This window comes from Merops nubicus, unplaced genomic scaffold (genome assembly GCF_000691845.1).
Source record: "Merops nubicus isolate BGI_N331 unplaced genomic scaffold, ASM69184v1 scaffold21171, whole genome shotgun sequence".
In the NCBI taxonomy this organism is placed as follows: Eukaryota; Metazoa; Chordata; class Aves; order Coraciiformes; family Meropidae; genus Merops; species Merops nubicus.
Window position 1 is genome coordinate 20,822 of NW_008586499.1, and position 16,103 is coordinate 36,924.

Sequence of the window (16,103 nt, forward strand, 5' to 3'; positions counted from 1 at the left end):
CTGGGAAGGGAATTACCTTTGGGATGGTAGCACCTCAGCTGTGCTTTCCAGGAGAAGCTGGACCAGCAAGGCAGAGTCCATAGGACAAATGCTTTCCCACATCAATCTCCAGAACTATAACCAAGTGCATTTCTGTGGATTTGTGTGTTTTTAAATAACAGGTCTTTTTGCTAAATACCTTGTTTGTCAGTAACTTTCTCATTTGGAATATAGTTTCTAACTTACAGTGGAGAAGTGTTACTTGTGGCCAGTTTCCAGAACAGAGCATGTTGTAGTCCTCAGTTATGTAATATTTATTTTGAACATGACAGGGAATCTATCCCATTTGCAACTTTTAGCCTCACAAATTTCTATTTCAAGGTTTCTTACCCTCTTCCACCTTCTTCAGTCCAAATAATGACTATTAATTGCCATGGAAAGATGCTGTGCTCTAACTCCCAGCTGAAGTCCAGTCCCAGCACAGATAGGGAGAACACTGACTGGCAAAAGGCATCAGTCATTCAAATAAAAGAAATTCGATTATGTGCCTGCTCTAAGAGTGACAGTCAAAGTATACTCACTCTAGCTCAGAGACCAAACAAACTACTGCCCCTGCCTGACCCTTGCTTAAAGCAGACAAATATCATAATTCCTTCTCCTAAATATGAACCTGTTAAACACCAAGCAGAACAGGTAGAGCAAATAGTGGAAAAATAAAAACTACCACAGGAGAGAGGTTAACTGCATTTCTCATTTTCTGACTAAAGTTTGAAAACATGTAATAATGTGAGTCAGTTCAGATTTCAATACTGAGTACTCAAGGTGAAAATACAAGATGAGAGTCAGAAACAACACATTTTTTCCTCAGATAATCCATTTTACATTCCTGATTTTTTCTGCACTGTGTAAAATATGCTTTTATAAAGTTCAGAAGCTTCTTTTGCATAGCTTAGACAAATATGTACAAAACAAGAAACAAATTTTTAAATAAGTGTCAAATTCACAATTAAAGGTCTTAAAACTTTTTTAAAAAAAGAACAACTTCAAACTGCACAAAGTTAGGGGGGAAAAAAAGTTACCTATTTCAAAGAACATAGTAGATTAGACTTTGTAGGTTCTATTTCTGTGTTAAGAGCAGCTTAATACTTTATCAAAAAGAAACTCTTGAGGACTTGTGATTTCAGCATCTGTGCTCTCAATGAAGGGTTTAGTGGTCTGTGAGTTTGTGTCTGAAAATTGTGCGTTAGCTTTAAAACAGTTAGTGGTCCATCTGCTGATTTCCAGAGTTCTGATGATTTTCTTGAGCACAATTGGCTTGAGCAGTGGTGAAACTGGGAACAATCAAAATCTCCATCTAGGTTTTCTGTGTTTGTTCAAAGCATCAGAAATGGTGGACGAATCTGCGTGAAAGTTGTGCAGGTCACTGAACACCACAGTAAAACTAAATCTTTAAGATCTGATATTTTGGAAATCAAGGAATTACTGAAGGATCAAAAACTTTAGTTTTCACCTTACACAGGATTTCAATGACATTTCCTGTTAGAGAGAACAGTGTTTCAGTATGAGCATTCCAGAGTTTATTCAGTATTACACAACTGTTTAGCTTTCAAAGTGAGGTTTTACAACCAACTCCAACATGGCAAGGCCATTTCTATCCCTCAGTTCCTGCTTTCCTCACTTACACCTACCCACATCTGTAAGCAGACACAGGAACTTGCACAGCCAAGCTGTCGACTGGATTGGGTGAAAACAGACTGAAAGACAAAACCCATGGGTTCTGTCGCTGCACAGCGACGCTCACCATGGGCAAGCAGGGTGGGTGGCAAGTCACGCAGCAGAGTTTAAGCCAGGGTGCTACTAAGCACCTTACTGTAGCCTCCAGCTGTTAGTTACAGGGATGAGGTTTAGCTTTATGAACCCAAACAAAGAACAGCTTGTTGGCCAGCTACTTGAGATGGTTTTTTTTACACATTCTGTACTTCACTTAGCAGGACTCTTCGAGCAAATGACAGTGAGGTGATTGCTACAGGTGAAGATTTTGCCCATAAGTGGATTACACCGTGGGTTAAGTTGCCTTTGTGTCTGAGAAGAGTAAGAATGAAAGAGGGCATTTTTTTGTTAGTTTTTCAGAGAAGGTTAAGAAAGGAATAGAGGAAATAAAAGGGCATAAAATAAATCCTATCACTTCTTGACTATGTATTTTTAAAAGACTAGAGATTATAGAAGTATTTTTTGTAATCCATTTCTGTATCTTCCTCTAAGACTACTGCACATGACAAAGCACTTGGTGCAGCCATCAATACACTGCTTTTCAGTTCAACTTGCACTTTTCTGCACAAACGCTTTCTGGGTGATTTCATCCTTTGACTGTTCCTATACAGAAGATCAAGTAAACTAAGCTTGAAAGGCTGAAGTGACCTGATCAGAAAGCTCACAAAAGCAAGAGAGTAGCTGACAGTTATACAAGCACAGTCTACTTCGTTGCTGCAATTTTACATCAGCACAAGGTTTAGAAATCAGATTTTGTAGTTCCCTTAGAAAGCAGCTCATTCTACCTAGCCAGCACTGTATCCTAGTCCATTGCTACGAGTAACACCATCTCTGAACTTTGCTCCTCAGAGGCAACTGATTCCAAGGAGCTTTCTGGAGGCTCTCAAAAATTATATTAAGCTTTGAAGTAGCATGCATTTGGAGCCCTAGGAAGTGTGCAAAGCAGCAGCCCATAACAAGACTGAAGTAGTCAGAATCCTTTAAATTATGCCTTTAGTAGCCAAGTTACATATCACAGTGTGATATTCTGGACATAACAAAGAGTAGGCATGTTTCCAGGGCAACAAGCAAAAAATGTTGAGTACAGTGCTTATCTAAAGCAAACCCTATGATACCTCCAAACACAGCTCCTGAGGCTCATTATCCATCCTTACCTTCTCTAAGGAAGTCTAACTGCTGGGGCCTTTAAATGCAAATCCATTCTTTGGACACTGTCCTGGCCGGATCATTTGTGTGTACAAGTCCATCCTCTGCTGCATACTACAAACACAAGTTGAGATAGAAGCAATCAGAAGCCAAGCTAGTGGTGTGCAGAAGAGAGCCAGCAGCTGGCTATGCTTTCACCTTTCTTAAAGCCCTGGGCACATATCAAAGTTCAGGCCACATAATCAGACATTTGTGATGCTCCCATCGCCACAGCATCCAGAGCGACTCAGCAGCAGAAAGCACACTAAGGTCATCAGCCTCCTCTAACAGTGCAACATGTGGCTGCACACAGTCCCTGGCTGAGGAAGACCGTCTCCAGACGGCCACAAGAACTTGCAGTGCTGGGTCATAAGAGCTATAGCCAGGTGTCCCAAAGAACAGCTCTCCTGCTGTCCTAGCAGCCACCCAGCCCTGTTGCTGAGCCTCCGTTTACCTCCCCCCTCAGCTTTGGTAGGGAAAACACACTTCCCCTTCAGTACATTCCTCCTGCATCCCTTTATGTTTAGTATTATTCTTCTACAGGGTCCTCATCTGTTTTAAGGAAGTTGGATATCTTTGTTTAGAACTCCAGCTACTCAGGCTAAGCCCACTGTCTTACACCGAGATGCTACAAGCACTTGCTAATCCATAACACCACCTTGAAGATAAAGGTGACAGACAGCGTCAGCAACAGGTTAGGCTAAGGGTGCTACCTGCTCTAATACCCTGATAAACAATGATGTATGTACCACTCCCAGCCACTTCTGCATTCCCTCAAACTGAGAGGTGACAACTCCTAGAGGAACAGTGGTGAGCAACTTAGAGTGGCCATGTCTCCAGACAGAAAAGCAGTAGACAGAAGACACTAGTAAAAGTGCCCAGAAAAGGATACAAGAGAAATAGCCATTCCAGCCTATCTTTTCTAATTAAACAAACCCTAGCAACAAGCACTTTCATATTTTCTGTGGGGTTGGAGAGGATTTTTACAGCTGTTCTTAGCAGTTGCATATCACTTTATAAGGATGTAGTGCAAGACCTTGACTCTTTTTATATCAATCTATTTCTCAAATTAAAAAGTGATATGAAGCATTTCCCAATGCAAATCTTTCTTTCTTATGAATTGATCCTTCGTTTTGGATCTAATCAACAGCCAGATTTGATTTATTCCCCCCCTGCCCCAATCAATATTCCTGAGATTGCTGTATTCTGTAAAGACTCCCAAAATAAAACTGAGTTTCAGAAAGCAGTTTTGGATGCAAGAACAAGTTTTCACATGTTCTAAATGTCAATGTTCAGATCAAACAACATTTATGCACCTCAAGGGATCCCAAGCATTCACCACTAAAATATTCCACAGAAACATTAAGGACAATCATCTCCATTTGATTTCCTAGTATTTTTTCCATTATACATTTGCTTAACAGATACCAATATCCAGCAGGAAGCTGTGGTTTATATTAAAAGTGGGTGTGAGTTGGGAGCAGTCAGCACACACAACCAAGCAGGTTTTCAGATCTCTGCTAAGTATCCTGCAGGTCAGTCAAGAGAACCAGAGAGGCACCCAGCACTACTTGCACACAGTAACAGATGTGTGCATAGGCACCACCTACAGGTTGCAGTCCCCACCCTGCAAAATTTCTACCCCTATTTTTCCTAAGGCTTTGTTCTCTGTAGTCATGAAAATGTTTGTTTGTTAAATATTAACTGTCTTTTGCTCTACGACAACAGATACTGAAAATATACTTTCATCAGGCTACTGACTGACAGTTTCTATTAATCTCAGGACCGTAAGACAGGTCCTGTATTGCAGGTTAGACTTACTATGTATCTCTCACCATGCTACTCGGAGGAACAGTAGTAGAAAAAGTCACAAGAGAAAAAAGCGAGGGGAGGAGGCAGAGAAAAATAATTTGTCAGATTCATCCACTAGTGTTTCAAGATGAAATTAGCTTCCCCTTTGCTAGCTCAAGAAAACTCAGCAGACCCTGAGGAGCTTTGCAGCACCCCAAAGCCAGATCCTCTGACTGAAGCCAGCAGGAAGAACAGCAGAAAGCAGAAGGTGCATGTCACCATAGAAAACCTGCACGAAATTTGACAGATTACCCCAGCATCTAAGGAACAGCATATTTTTTTTCCAGAAACCAGTAAGGATTTTAAACTACCCCTTGGGCTGGCACAGGTCATGGATATAATGTACACACACAAGCTTGTGGTACGATGTCTACAATGTTCCTTGCTGGAATGCAGCCCAAAAGCAGGAGGAAATGCAGTTTCACTATAAAACTTTAGAAGTGGTTTACACAAAGTTTGAGAGACTCAAAGCTAGTAAATTCTGTAGTATAATTACCAAAGTTGGCAACGTTAATGTAGCACTTTGCTCACAAAAAAACCAAGACATGCTATTAGCAACAGTATTTGCATAACTAGAATAATTTTCCTTTTCTAAGCCTGGAACGTTTTTCCTTATTTAAAGAAAGATAAACCATATACCTTGACAAACAGCAGAAGCACGAGTGCTAAAGGTTATCTGTTAAATACACATTTAGATCCCCATGACTGCTGATTAATTATGGCCAAATATCACAGACAGTGTTCTCAAGGTGCTGTTTTTAAAAAAAAAAAAAAAAAAGAAAAAAAAGAAATGTTTTCAGCTCTAAGGAACCTCATTCCAAGGTCAACCCAACTCTACCCCTGGAAACACCAAAAGCTCCTTTGGTACAGATACCATCCCCATATTTAACCAGATAACCTGCTGCCCACTCAACAATTATCTAGCCAGTCTGCCTACTGCAGTCAGCTTCCCATCTGTATAAGTTATTAGCAGCATGACAGCAAGCAGCAATGAGAACAGAGCCAGAAGAGCTGCCACAGAAGACTGCAACAGTCTGCTCTGGATAGTGCTGGGTCTCCCAAAACACCCCTGTAGAGGGCTGATGCCAAGTAAAGAGAAGCATCCAGCAACATATACCTCTTGCCCCGAATAACCCAAGATCACCTGGCCATCACTACAAATGTTTAACAAAGCCACCAACACGATGACACGCATGCCTTGAGGCACAACAGGAGGATCTCCTCTCCCACCACTCAACTGTGTTGTGAATAAGCAAGAGGAAAAACCATGCTCAAACTGATCTCTGCAGCTAGCTTGCACCATGTTGCAATATCAATTAATCTCTCATACTAATTTTTTCACTAGATAGCAGAGCAAAAGTCAGCAAGTGACACAAAGCTACTAACAGAACATCAAATCATTCAGTACATTATGTGAACAAAAAGGAACTGGGGTTTGTAAGTAGAACCTCCATTAGCACCTATAGTGGCATTTTGTAGGGCAAGTTGAGTAAATCTTGGACACTGCTACCAGCAACAACATTTTTTACCGGCTTAAACTTTAAAAAGGTGGTTGGTTTGTTTGTTTTAATTTAAATAATTTTACTCTCCTGATACCCAGATGCCTATTGATTTGAGCTTTACCATTCTGTTGCTTTTCAGACACCATAGCAGTTTTACCGATTAAAACCTACAAATTAAGAAATAATGACAGCCTATGGAGGCATGCAACAATTAGCCTTCCCTGCTAACACACCTTCTCCAATGAAATACAGTAGTAGTTAAAGGCTCCTCTGCTCTTCTAATCCTTAACAAGCTACCTTTGTTTAGAAGTGAATCATTAAATCTTCCCCCCCCCAAAAAACAATCAATCATTCTGGTGACATGTTTGTGCCATTAACTAAAGAGTTGGGGTTGTCTTGACAAATCCATGACGGAGGCTGCCTTGCTGTGAGCAAGGATAGGTAATGAAGAGTCCCAGATTCTGCCAGTTGATGTAAACATGTAAACTCCATTTGCTGGACAGAAGCTAAAAGCCACCAGTAGGCTTTTACGCCCAGTGAGCCCATTCACTGCAGATGTGATCTCATGCAATCCAAGAGGACATACTACAACAACAACAATAAAAAAAAGAAAATGAGTGATACAGCCTAAGAGCTGTGGTCCAGAGTATTGCTATGAACACAACCAAGCTGATGAAGCGGTTTTGTTTCTGGCTGCTGCTGTTCTCCATCTGTGACAGATCTCCTAGGCTAAATACACATATGGTTGTTTCCTAACCCAGTTCAGTCAAGTGTTGCTGGTTGGTTAGCCAGACACACAGATATGCAAATAAAGCTGCTGGCAGCAGCTCTGAATGGTATCACTCCTAATCCAGCCCACTTGTTCATACTTTTGCCAGTTTAAACTCATTGTGACTTAACTGTGCTACAATATATAACTGAGCAAGGACCAAGGTTAGAAAAAAGCCTCTCTTGCTCTCCATGATGGTCTTTATGGAGGATCTGATCCATCACAGAACAAGTGACGCCTTTTTTAACCTAGGTCTATTTTTATGCACACACACTTTTATGCATGTATGCATACACGTATTAATGCTATATGTATATTGCATACGAACATGAAATATATAGGTAGTTTTAGAAGCTGATTAATGTATAATGAGAACAAACCATACCTAACCCATAGCAGAAGGCAGAGGCAGACGAGGACGCTAACAAATCACCTTGTATTTCTTGTACAGCATGCACCAGAATCATGCTTTTAACTACCACCTAGAGACCTTTCAATTCAAATCACTCCAATGGAGAGCACTGTACAACAGAGAAAAACCCAAACGTAGCTACTACCAGACTAGCACAGCTGAATACAACTACAAAATGCACTGGAAAAGACCTGTGCTCACAGGCAGTACCTCTCTCTCTCAAGAGAAGTACTACTTCAAAGATGTGAACAAACAACTTCACCTATCGACCTTGGCTCAACAGGACAAGAGCTTACCATTGGACACAGAACCTAAGAACACTCTTCCAGGTTTTTTTTTTTTTTTTTTTTTTTTTTTGAGTTCAAGGACTTCCTGAGCAAGATGTGGTTTCTGTGTACTCACTAACTCACAATGAATTTCTTGCCCTTGAATTTATCCAGTTTGTTTGAACCCACATCAGTTTTCAGCTTCTACATCATTTTTTGTTGTCTCACCAGCACACTACTCACCAAGTAAGAAGCTCCTCTTCCCACTTCACTACTCAAAGTATTGTTGAAAACAGAATAAAGTTCAAATGTGCCCCTAGAACTATAGATTTTGACATTAACTTTTAAGGTTTTGATCACTTTCAAGTAATGCCTTGAAAATTACTTCAGAATGGAATAAATAAGATTTAACTTTGTTTTAAAAATACATATCCCATAGCAGTAACATTCAAGTTTGTATATGGTAGAAGTTTTATAGGACTTTACAGGACGTGTTAGCAGTTGAGTAGTACATTTTATCAATACTTTCACCATGTATATAGCAACTAGTACACCTATTTATCCAGGATTAGATAAGGAAAGAAACTCCTCCCTCCCATGAATCCTATTGTTCTTTTTCTCAAAAGACTGGGACTAGGCAGAGGTTGAGACCACTGATTTGCTGTCAGAACATGCTACTACATAATTACAAGCTGAACAGAGATATCCAAGACTGACAGATCCCGAATAACTTGCTCTACCTCCTCTTCACTCTGAGGTCACTAAAGTTATTTTAATAGCATAGAAGGCATCCATTTCTTTACACCATCAGGTCTCCTCAACAAAGCTGTAAGAGCATTAAGATGAGTCTAAGTTTCAGGGATTTCTAATAGACACTGAAGACCAAGGCAGTGTCTCCCTCCCCGCTGCTATCTCTAGGGGTTGATTACTGCAAAGAGAACAGAATTGGCTTTTATAAAGCAACTTGACCTTGCAAAACAGAAGTGGTCAAAGAAACTTTCCTTATTTCCATAAGTATTCACTAGTTAGATTTATGAACCATTGTCTGATCATTAGCCACCAGCTCTGTATTGCTTTTCCATGTACATGCATTTAAATGCACCACTTAGTACAGGGGATGCCCCATTCTTCCCTGCTACACAAACATAACATTTTCTTGAATTAAGCGTCAGAGCCAGAAAACTCCATTTATGAGAGTTTACATTGCTATATGAAAGGGACTCAATTACTTATTGCATCCTTTACCAGGCACAGGAACTTGCCTGAGAAGCAATAAAGCTTAATCTTTTATAAAAAAACCCCAACACACCACCAGACAACAGCAACAAAAATCAGCTACAAGGAATTACTACTTCTACTAGAATATATCCAATTTGCCTGTAGGTCAAATATTTACTCTGGATAGAAAAGCAGCATCCAAACACCAGATCTCACAACATGGAAAGAAGCCAAGTTGACTCCAGAAATTTTACCTTTTTTTAAAAACGGAGGTATTTGTAATTGGCACAGAAGCTCCATAGGAATGGTTTCCTAAGAACAGTATACAACTGCCAGTTAGACAAGAACATAAAAAGGATGTTTTGAGACTTGGGATTGATCAGTCTGTGACCAGCTTATATGCCCCACAGCCCAAGTAGCAAATAATAGGACTTATGTGGGATCCTCTTCAGTGAGATCTCTCTGTAGGGCCTGACACAGCCTGACATAGCCCATCCATTAGTACTTCAAAAAGTACAACACGTCAAAGTCACTACAAACTATTACTGTTACTGAGTTCTCATGACATACACAACTATTACTGAGAAACTTGTTTTATATTGCCAGTGCAAGTTTGGTATTTTATTTTTCTTGATTGTACATTAAAGAGTCTGAGTTTGGTAACACGATAACCATAAGACAGACATTGAAGCATTCCAGAAAATAACTCAAAGAAAACATTTTAATAAAAAAAACCGACACCAAAACAGGCACCTCACAGACATACTAGTTTAGTGTAAAGGAACCTTGTTATCTTACAGGTACTAGAGAGTCTATATTGCTCAACAACTTCATAAGTAGCTATTTGGACCCTTCTCCAGAGATAACAAGCACTGATCAGTATCTAATAGGAGACTTGAGTTCTTAAGCAGGTTTCCTGACAAATGAGGAATAGTTTATTGCTTGCAGGGAACCAAGGCCTCATGACTGTAGAGGAAAGCTAATACATCCAGAAGAGTTAGAAGCCCTTCGTGAGAGGTGTTTACGAGGTTAGGAAGAATACAGGCCTCTATGCTTTACATAAGCATTCAATACTCATACTTTAATGCAGTACATTTTATAAATAAAGTTAAGCGTTTTCACCATAAAGGTCAAAAGTGACTTTATTACAAAAATCAGAGGCAGAATTTCAGAAGCTGTTAGGGCAGACTCCAATCCACCCATTCTGAAGAGGGGACAAGGGCTTCTTCATGGACAGGGGAAGGAGTACTGCACACACCAGTTCCCAGTGAGTGCACAACAATGCAAGCTAACAAGTTTAAGAGGCACATTAGGTAAAAAAAAACAACCAAAACAAACCAACACAAGAAATCCCACTGCAACCGAGTTAAAAAAAAAAAAAAAAAAAATCACTACTACAGGAAATACTCTAAAACTTGGGAAATCCCTATATATCCTGAAATTGTTACCCTGAATAAGATACTGAACAATCTGTTCTTGGTAGCACAAGCCTTTCGTACAGCAGGCAACGTTCTTTTGTGATCTTTGTGCATTTGCTGCAAAAAGGCTTCTTAGTTCCTGCTTGGTTTCTCCCTGCTTTACCTGGGGTAGTACGCTGTGTAGTTCATGAAGAGCTGTGCCCCAGCAGGGTAGTACGCCGCGGAGGGCTGCAGCGTCCGGGGGTTCAGGAGCACAGATGGCTGATACAGAGCAGCTTCTGTTGGCACAACCGCAGCAGGAGCTGGAAAGGAGTAGGAAGGGGGTGAAAGACCTAAAGGGAACAAATGGAAAATAGATTAGGACCTTTTGAATTTCAGCATATATGACAAGGAAATGTGTGTGCTAAGTATCTACCTAACATTCCCCAGAGCAGAGGACACCTTTTCATCCCTATGCCCCAAACAGCTCTGTCTTCAATTAACCAACAGGAGTGTGAAAAATGTCATGGCTTTGCAGCTTCAAGTGTTAATACTGGGTTTAAGAAAAAAAAAAAAAAAGGGCATTTTGTGCTGTTTCAACAAGATGTGAGGCTCTAAATGAATTCTCCTTGGTGACAGTTCACCTTCCTCCTTTGCTCTTTTCTTCTCTCTTCCCCTCCCCTAGTGCCATAAAAGTGAACATAAATAACCTTTATATAATTCCAAACAGCAAAAACGGAGGCTTACAGTGACAGTCAGGACTTCCCAATTCGTGGGATGGGGCAATGACAGAGCATAACGTGCTTATAAGGAACACACCACCAGCATTTGAGTTGGAAATAGGAACATTGCCACCTAGGAGTAAAGTTTGGGACTCCACCCAAGAACCTATCCTGGCATTTCTCAGGAGAAGCTTCCAACCCCTGTCTGGAACAGCTGTTACACACAACTACATACTGAAGATCCCTGTTTAGAAGGATACTTGCATTGCAAAAAAAACCCATAAAATTTTAGTAATCTGGAAAACTTATCTCTTAAGGATAACTGAAGGTCTTCTCACACCCATAAGGAACCACACCCAAGAAGTTTGCTGCCATATTGGCAACTAACTGGGATTTAGAGGACACCTCTTAAAGCCACCAGCAACACTACATGCACAGAGAGACAGAGAGAAAGCTCCTACTTAACTACCTTGCCATTTATGATCTTGGAAACAAAGAATTATTTTTCCCCATAGGCTCAGATTGATATGGTATTATGTGCTTAGTAAGTTAGCCCTTAAGCTCTTAAAGCACTTCCCCCAAACCTTTGTCTCTAAGTCCATGTTCATCCTAGTAGCTCCAAGGAGCATAATTTTACATGAAATATGGTTTCTGCAAAACTGAGGCCAAAGATATGTGTATTTTATTCCTACACAAGCAACCTCAGTTCTGTATGAACTGCAAAAAGCAAAAGGAAGAGTTCAGTTAGTAGTAGTTCAATAGGCAGAACACTTGTGGTTGAGTCCCCAAGGAGAACATTACTAATGGTTTTATAAATTAAGTTTTGGAAGTGAAATAGAAAGGGCTTTTACTTGACACATTCGCTGTGATGAAAAATGCAAATACAAACCAGTTCAAATGGGAAACAGTTCTTTAAGCTCTAGGCAGGGTTTAGAAATTACTTTTCAGAGTCATGGCTCACCCTGGCCAAGTTAAGTTTCAGGGAGGGGAGGGGAAGTTTGCCACTGGAAAGGCAAGAGTAATTTTAAAGTAGTTCTTCAGTCACAGTAATTCACAACCAAAGGGAAAAATAATGATTGCAAGATGTTGCTGATTTAAGATGAAAAGACCTTATTTTAATACCCCCTTCTGACACTCCTTTCCGAGAACCCGAATCAGTCAACAAAGCAGCTCCAACACCTACCCACACAGAGCGTAGAGTATTGGCAAGACTCATGCAAAACTTACATGGTAACTTACATGGTGGTGGGGACAAGCCATTTCGATTTAAAGTGCCCCCCATTAACACAAAGTTCATCTCCTCAGCAGAACATTGAAAGACTTCAACATATCTGTCCTTCATAGTCTTCTTATGACACTTCTGAGCAGCCAGAAAAGCCCGGTCTGCAGATTTCATCTGAATAAAAGCATCTCCCGATGGACGTCCCTACAAGCAAGCAAGACAAACAAGAATGTTTCTGGAGCTCCCATGAAGCAGCAGCATAGCAATCATTCTTGCTGTTAAAAGCAGTCTTTTCAGCCATAAATAGATTCGCCTCCAAAATCAAATAGAGACAGCCAACCTGAGCACCCACCAGCATGTTTAAGATCTCCTCCACAAAGTTCTTCCTGCTTAGGCTAACCCGATTGTATTTAACTCTTTCAGTTAAGCTACATTGTAACTTGAGCCATCTTACTTCTAAGTTTAAAAAAAAAAAAAAAAAATGACACCTATGGGAGCGACTACAATTCAGGGGTACTCCAGTACTTTGAGACCTTCTCTTATCAGTTTAGTAGCAGCACAGAACTGGAGGATCTAATCCACATTTATTATCTGTGAATTTTACAATTCAAGAATAAATAGTCAAGTGCCAAACGTTGAGGCAAATATGGGATGTCATGTCTCAGAAGGGTACTAGCCTAAGGCTCAGTATGAGCTTGTGAGGAAAAAATATTACATCCTTACAGCCGTAAATGAGTGGGATACTGAGAGGAGTCATTACAGCAACATGCAGCTGCTGACTTGAAGTCAGAGAGAGAAATCTGAAGCCAGCTCTAAAGTTCTAGGCCAGTTCTTCTAGTTTCAAAAGGGTATAACAACTTTATCACTATCCTTTACAGAATTGTTCATGATTAGAAGGTTGAAACCAGGAATGGTTGGAGCATGCAGAAAGATAAAAATCTAATAGTCAGGGAAAAGCAGTATCTGGGAAAAAAGTGAATCTGACAGTTTTGGGCAGGGGTGGCAGACAACCCTCAGGACTATATACACACACCACTTTCTTCCTCCACTCTGTTTCTGATGGCAAAGGCTGATACTACTATAAGTCATTAGTTGTGCTTTAACATCTTTATCTTTTCTTAATCTCTCCCAGATCTCCCCATTCCCTATAGTTTTTAAGCCTTGGCTAGGTCAAGTTCTCACAGACACAGAAATCTCTTTAGACATAAAGGTACTGGAATAGCTGTAGTCCCTTCTCCCTCCCCATGCCCCTGAAACACAGAAGCCCTACTATAGGACAAGAACTATTCTGTAGTTTCAGTTTAGTCTTAATGTCAACCAAAACAATTCTAGAAGAACCATCTTTATACTGCAATAATCATTATAACCACTCAGAGCATCTCCAGAGTTAGAGGAGCTGCCACCTTCACCTCCTAAAGTCACAAGACTACGCAGATTAAACAGAACACAATAATGCACAATCCTTTGTCTAAAAAGTTTTGGTAGAAACCGTTTGAGAACACAATAGCAGAGATGTGACTGTGTATACATGTCAAAGAGCTGTTAATCTTAGTGCTTAGCTGGGACTGCTTGAAGAAAGCAACTATACAGTTCAGGAAACCCAAAGCTTCATCTGCTGACTTACCTCACATTTGCTGTCAAGTATACCTGAGGCACATAGTTCAGCAAGGCAAAGACAAACCACTCCTTCGAGGACTAACATTGCCCACACTTCTGTTTTGAAGATACTCTTTTGCCTCATACAAGAGGATTATGCACACCGTTCCGCAGGACTCTTCAGTTCAAGCCTCCTACAGAGCAGGATCACAGCTGCTGCTATGGGAGCACCAATCCCTCCAAGACCGTGGTTTAGCTTTAGGCACAGGCGTCTCAGCCTCTACAGCCAACATGGAAGCTGGCATAGTAGGGTTCAAATAAGCCAACACATCTATTGCCAGTACGCTTTAGAGGAGAGCTGGAGGCCAATTAATGCCTTTAGTGTCAATTATAAAGGTGCTTCCCTACTGATGTCATCATCAGGGCTGCGTTTGCATACACAGGCAGTTGGCACAGAGCAACTAGAAGCATGATGCCTACCAACCTGGTGATTTAGTACCATGTGAACTCCATGGGTCCGAATATCTGTAGAGAACTCCCCCAAGAACTCCAGGATGTCCTCTATAGTAGCAGCATAGGGAAGGCCACGCAAACGTATGCAGTCTCTGACGTTAGTGGGAGGCACAAATTGTTGAGGTAATACCGGAAGAACAGGTGGTGTTGGGAGAGGAATAAGAGGTGTGGAAGAGTACCTGTTCAGCACCTGTGGAAAACAGGAGAAAGCCTCCTTACTCATTCCACTCAGAGGAACAGGACATAACAACATTGCCATCAGTCTTCACTCTGGGCAGTATTTTAAGAAACAAATGCAGTAGGTTCTGAGCTTACACCACAACAGCAGTGCTTAGAATTCTTATATTTCTGATCATTTCTTCTTGAAAAACATTTTGTTTTGGAGCATTTACTTGGACTGTTGTGCAGCTCTCAGATGACTTAGAACACGTAACCTGCATTTCTACAGTATTTTTATTGGGAAAATACCCCAAAGCATTCTACCAGCTACAGAATCATGGTGAACACTTCTACCCAAAAATATCTCCTCTGCAAAACTTCAGGAGAGTCTGGGAACTAGAAGCATAATTTCTCTACCAAACAGCCCTGACTTGAGATGCAATAGTCCATCAAGTATCATAGGTACTGTTACTGAGTCACAATATCTGTAAGAGTCATGCTTTGAGATTTCTTGTTACTAATTTTAACAGTAAAAACCCTGCCTGGTCAACAGTTCACTGAGTACTCAATCCCTACCCTTAACTTCCTCTGAGCAATAAGATTAATTTACATTTCTACAGCTGTCAGAAGGTTTTGTGGAAAAAAGAAATGTGAGAGAGCACTTGAGAAAAATACAATGACAATAGTGAGTGTTGCAGCTAGTCTTATCAGTGTCACCCTTCAAACAAGGCACTGAAATCAGTACATATCTGGGGGGAACAGAGCTGCACCATTGTTTGATTACAATGGACATGGTTATTAGTTGGCCATAATCTGCATCATATACAGGACCTTTTAGAATTACATTTATAAAGTGGTGACCTCAGCTGAAACTCTATAAATCTTTGGAGACACACAAACAATCCTCTCAGCCCTAATTTCTGTCCTCAACAGCATAACTGCAAATAATGGTCCATCAAGCCATGTTAATGCAAGAGGGGGCACGCTTCAGGCCCAGTTTCACAAAGTCCTGCCACTCCCTACTACGTAGACAGTGCTGGCAAAAGGTGGCCGAGACCTGCCCTTACAGGCAATTTATAAAACTCTTCAGATACGTTGCGCTGAAGTCAACTACATCAAAAAGCTGTTTTCCTGTACCAGTGACTAAAAATAAAATCTTTTAGATCAAGATTTGCTGCTAACACTCCCCCTAAACAGACCACCATTGGACCTGGACAAAGTCAGTATCTGTACCGTAAAGCATTAGACCCACATAAACTGTCCACTGTAACTGGTGTTTGCAAGAGTATTGGAAGCCAAAACCCCAAAGGTTTGTGAATGTGTGTGTATAGTTGAGAACAAATATACCATAAGCTCTTACATTTAGGGGGAGCAAAGCCTCACAAATTCAGACAGCACTCTTCCCAGCAATAGTCAAGAATGAGAAAAAAAAGAGGTGCTCAAATCATGGCCAAGCAGTATTTGCTTCCACTAGTGTGTGCCAGGGTAGGAAATTTGATTACAAGAGGCCCATGTTTGTAAGGTTCACACCTACCTGCTGAA

The 16,103-nt window shown here is 40.7% G+C and overlaps 1 protein-coding gene across 1 annotated transcript in view; it reads right to left on the bottom strand.

Annotated features, from left to right (window-relative positions):
- Positions 1-10,529: 10,529 nt before the first annotated feature.
- Positions 10,530-16,103, bottom strand: part of ESRP1 (epithelial splicing regulatory protein 1) — a 21,161-nt gene continuing 15,587 nt past the window's right edge. Inside the window, exons 10-13 of the mRNA XM_008948680.1 lie at positions 16,096-16,103; positions 14,374-14,592; positions 12,299-12,497; positions 10,530-10,702 (exon numbers count right to left, since the gene is read on the bottom strand). The exon at positions 16,096-16,103 is cut by the window's right edge and continues 312 nt beyond it. Of these exons, the coding sequence (XP_008946928.1) occupies positions 10,530-10,702; positions 12,299-12,497; positions 14,374-14,592; positions 16,096-16,103 (599 nt within the window). The remainder of the gene's footprint in view (positions 10,703-12,298; positions 12,498-14,373; positions 14,593-16,095) is intronic.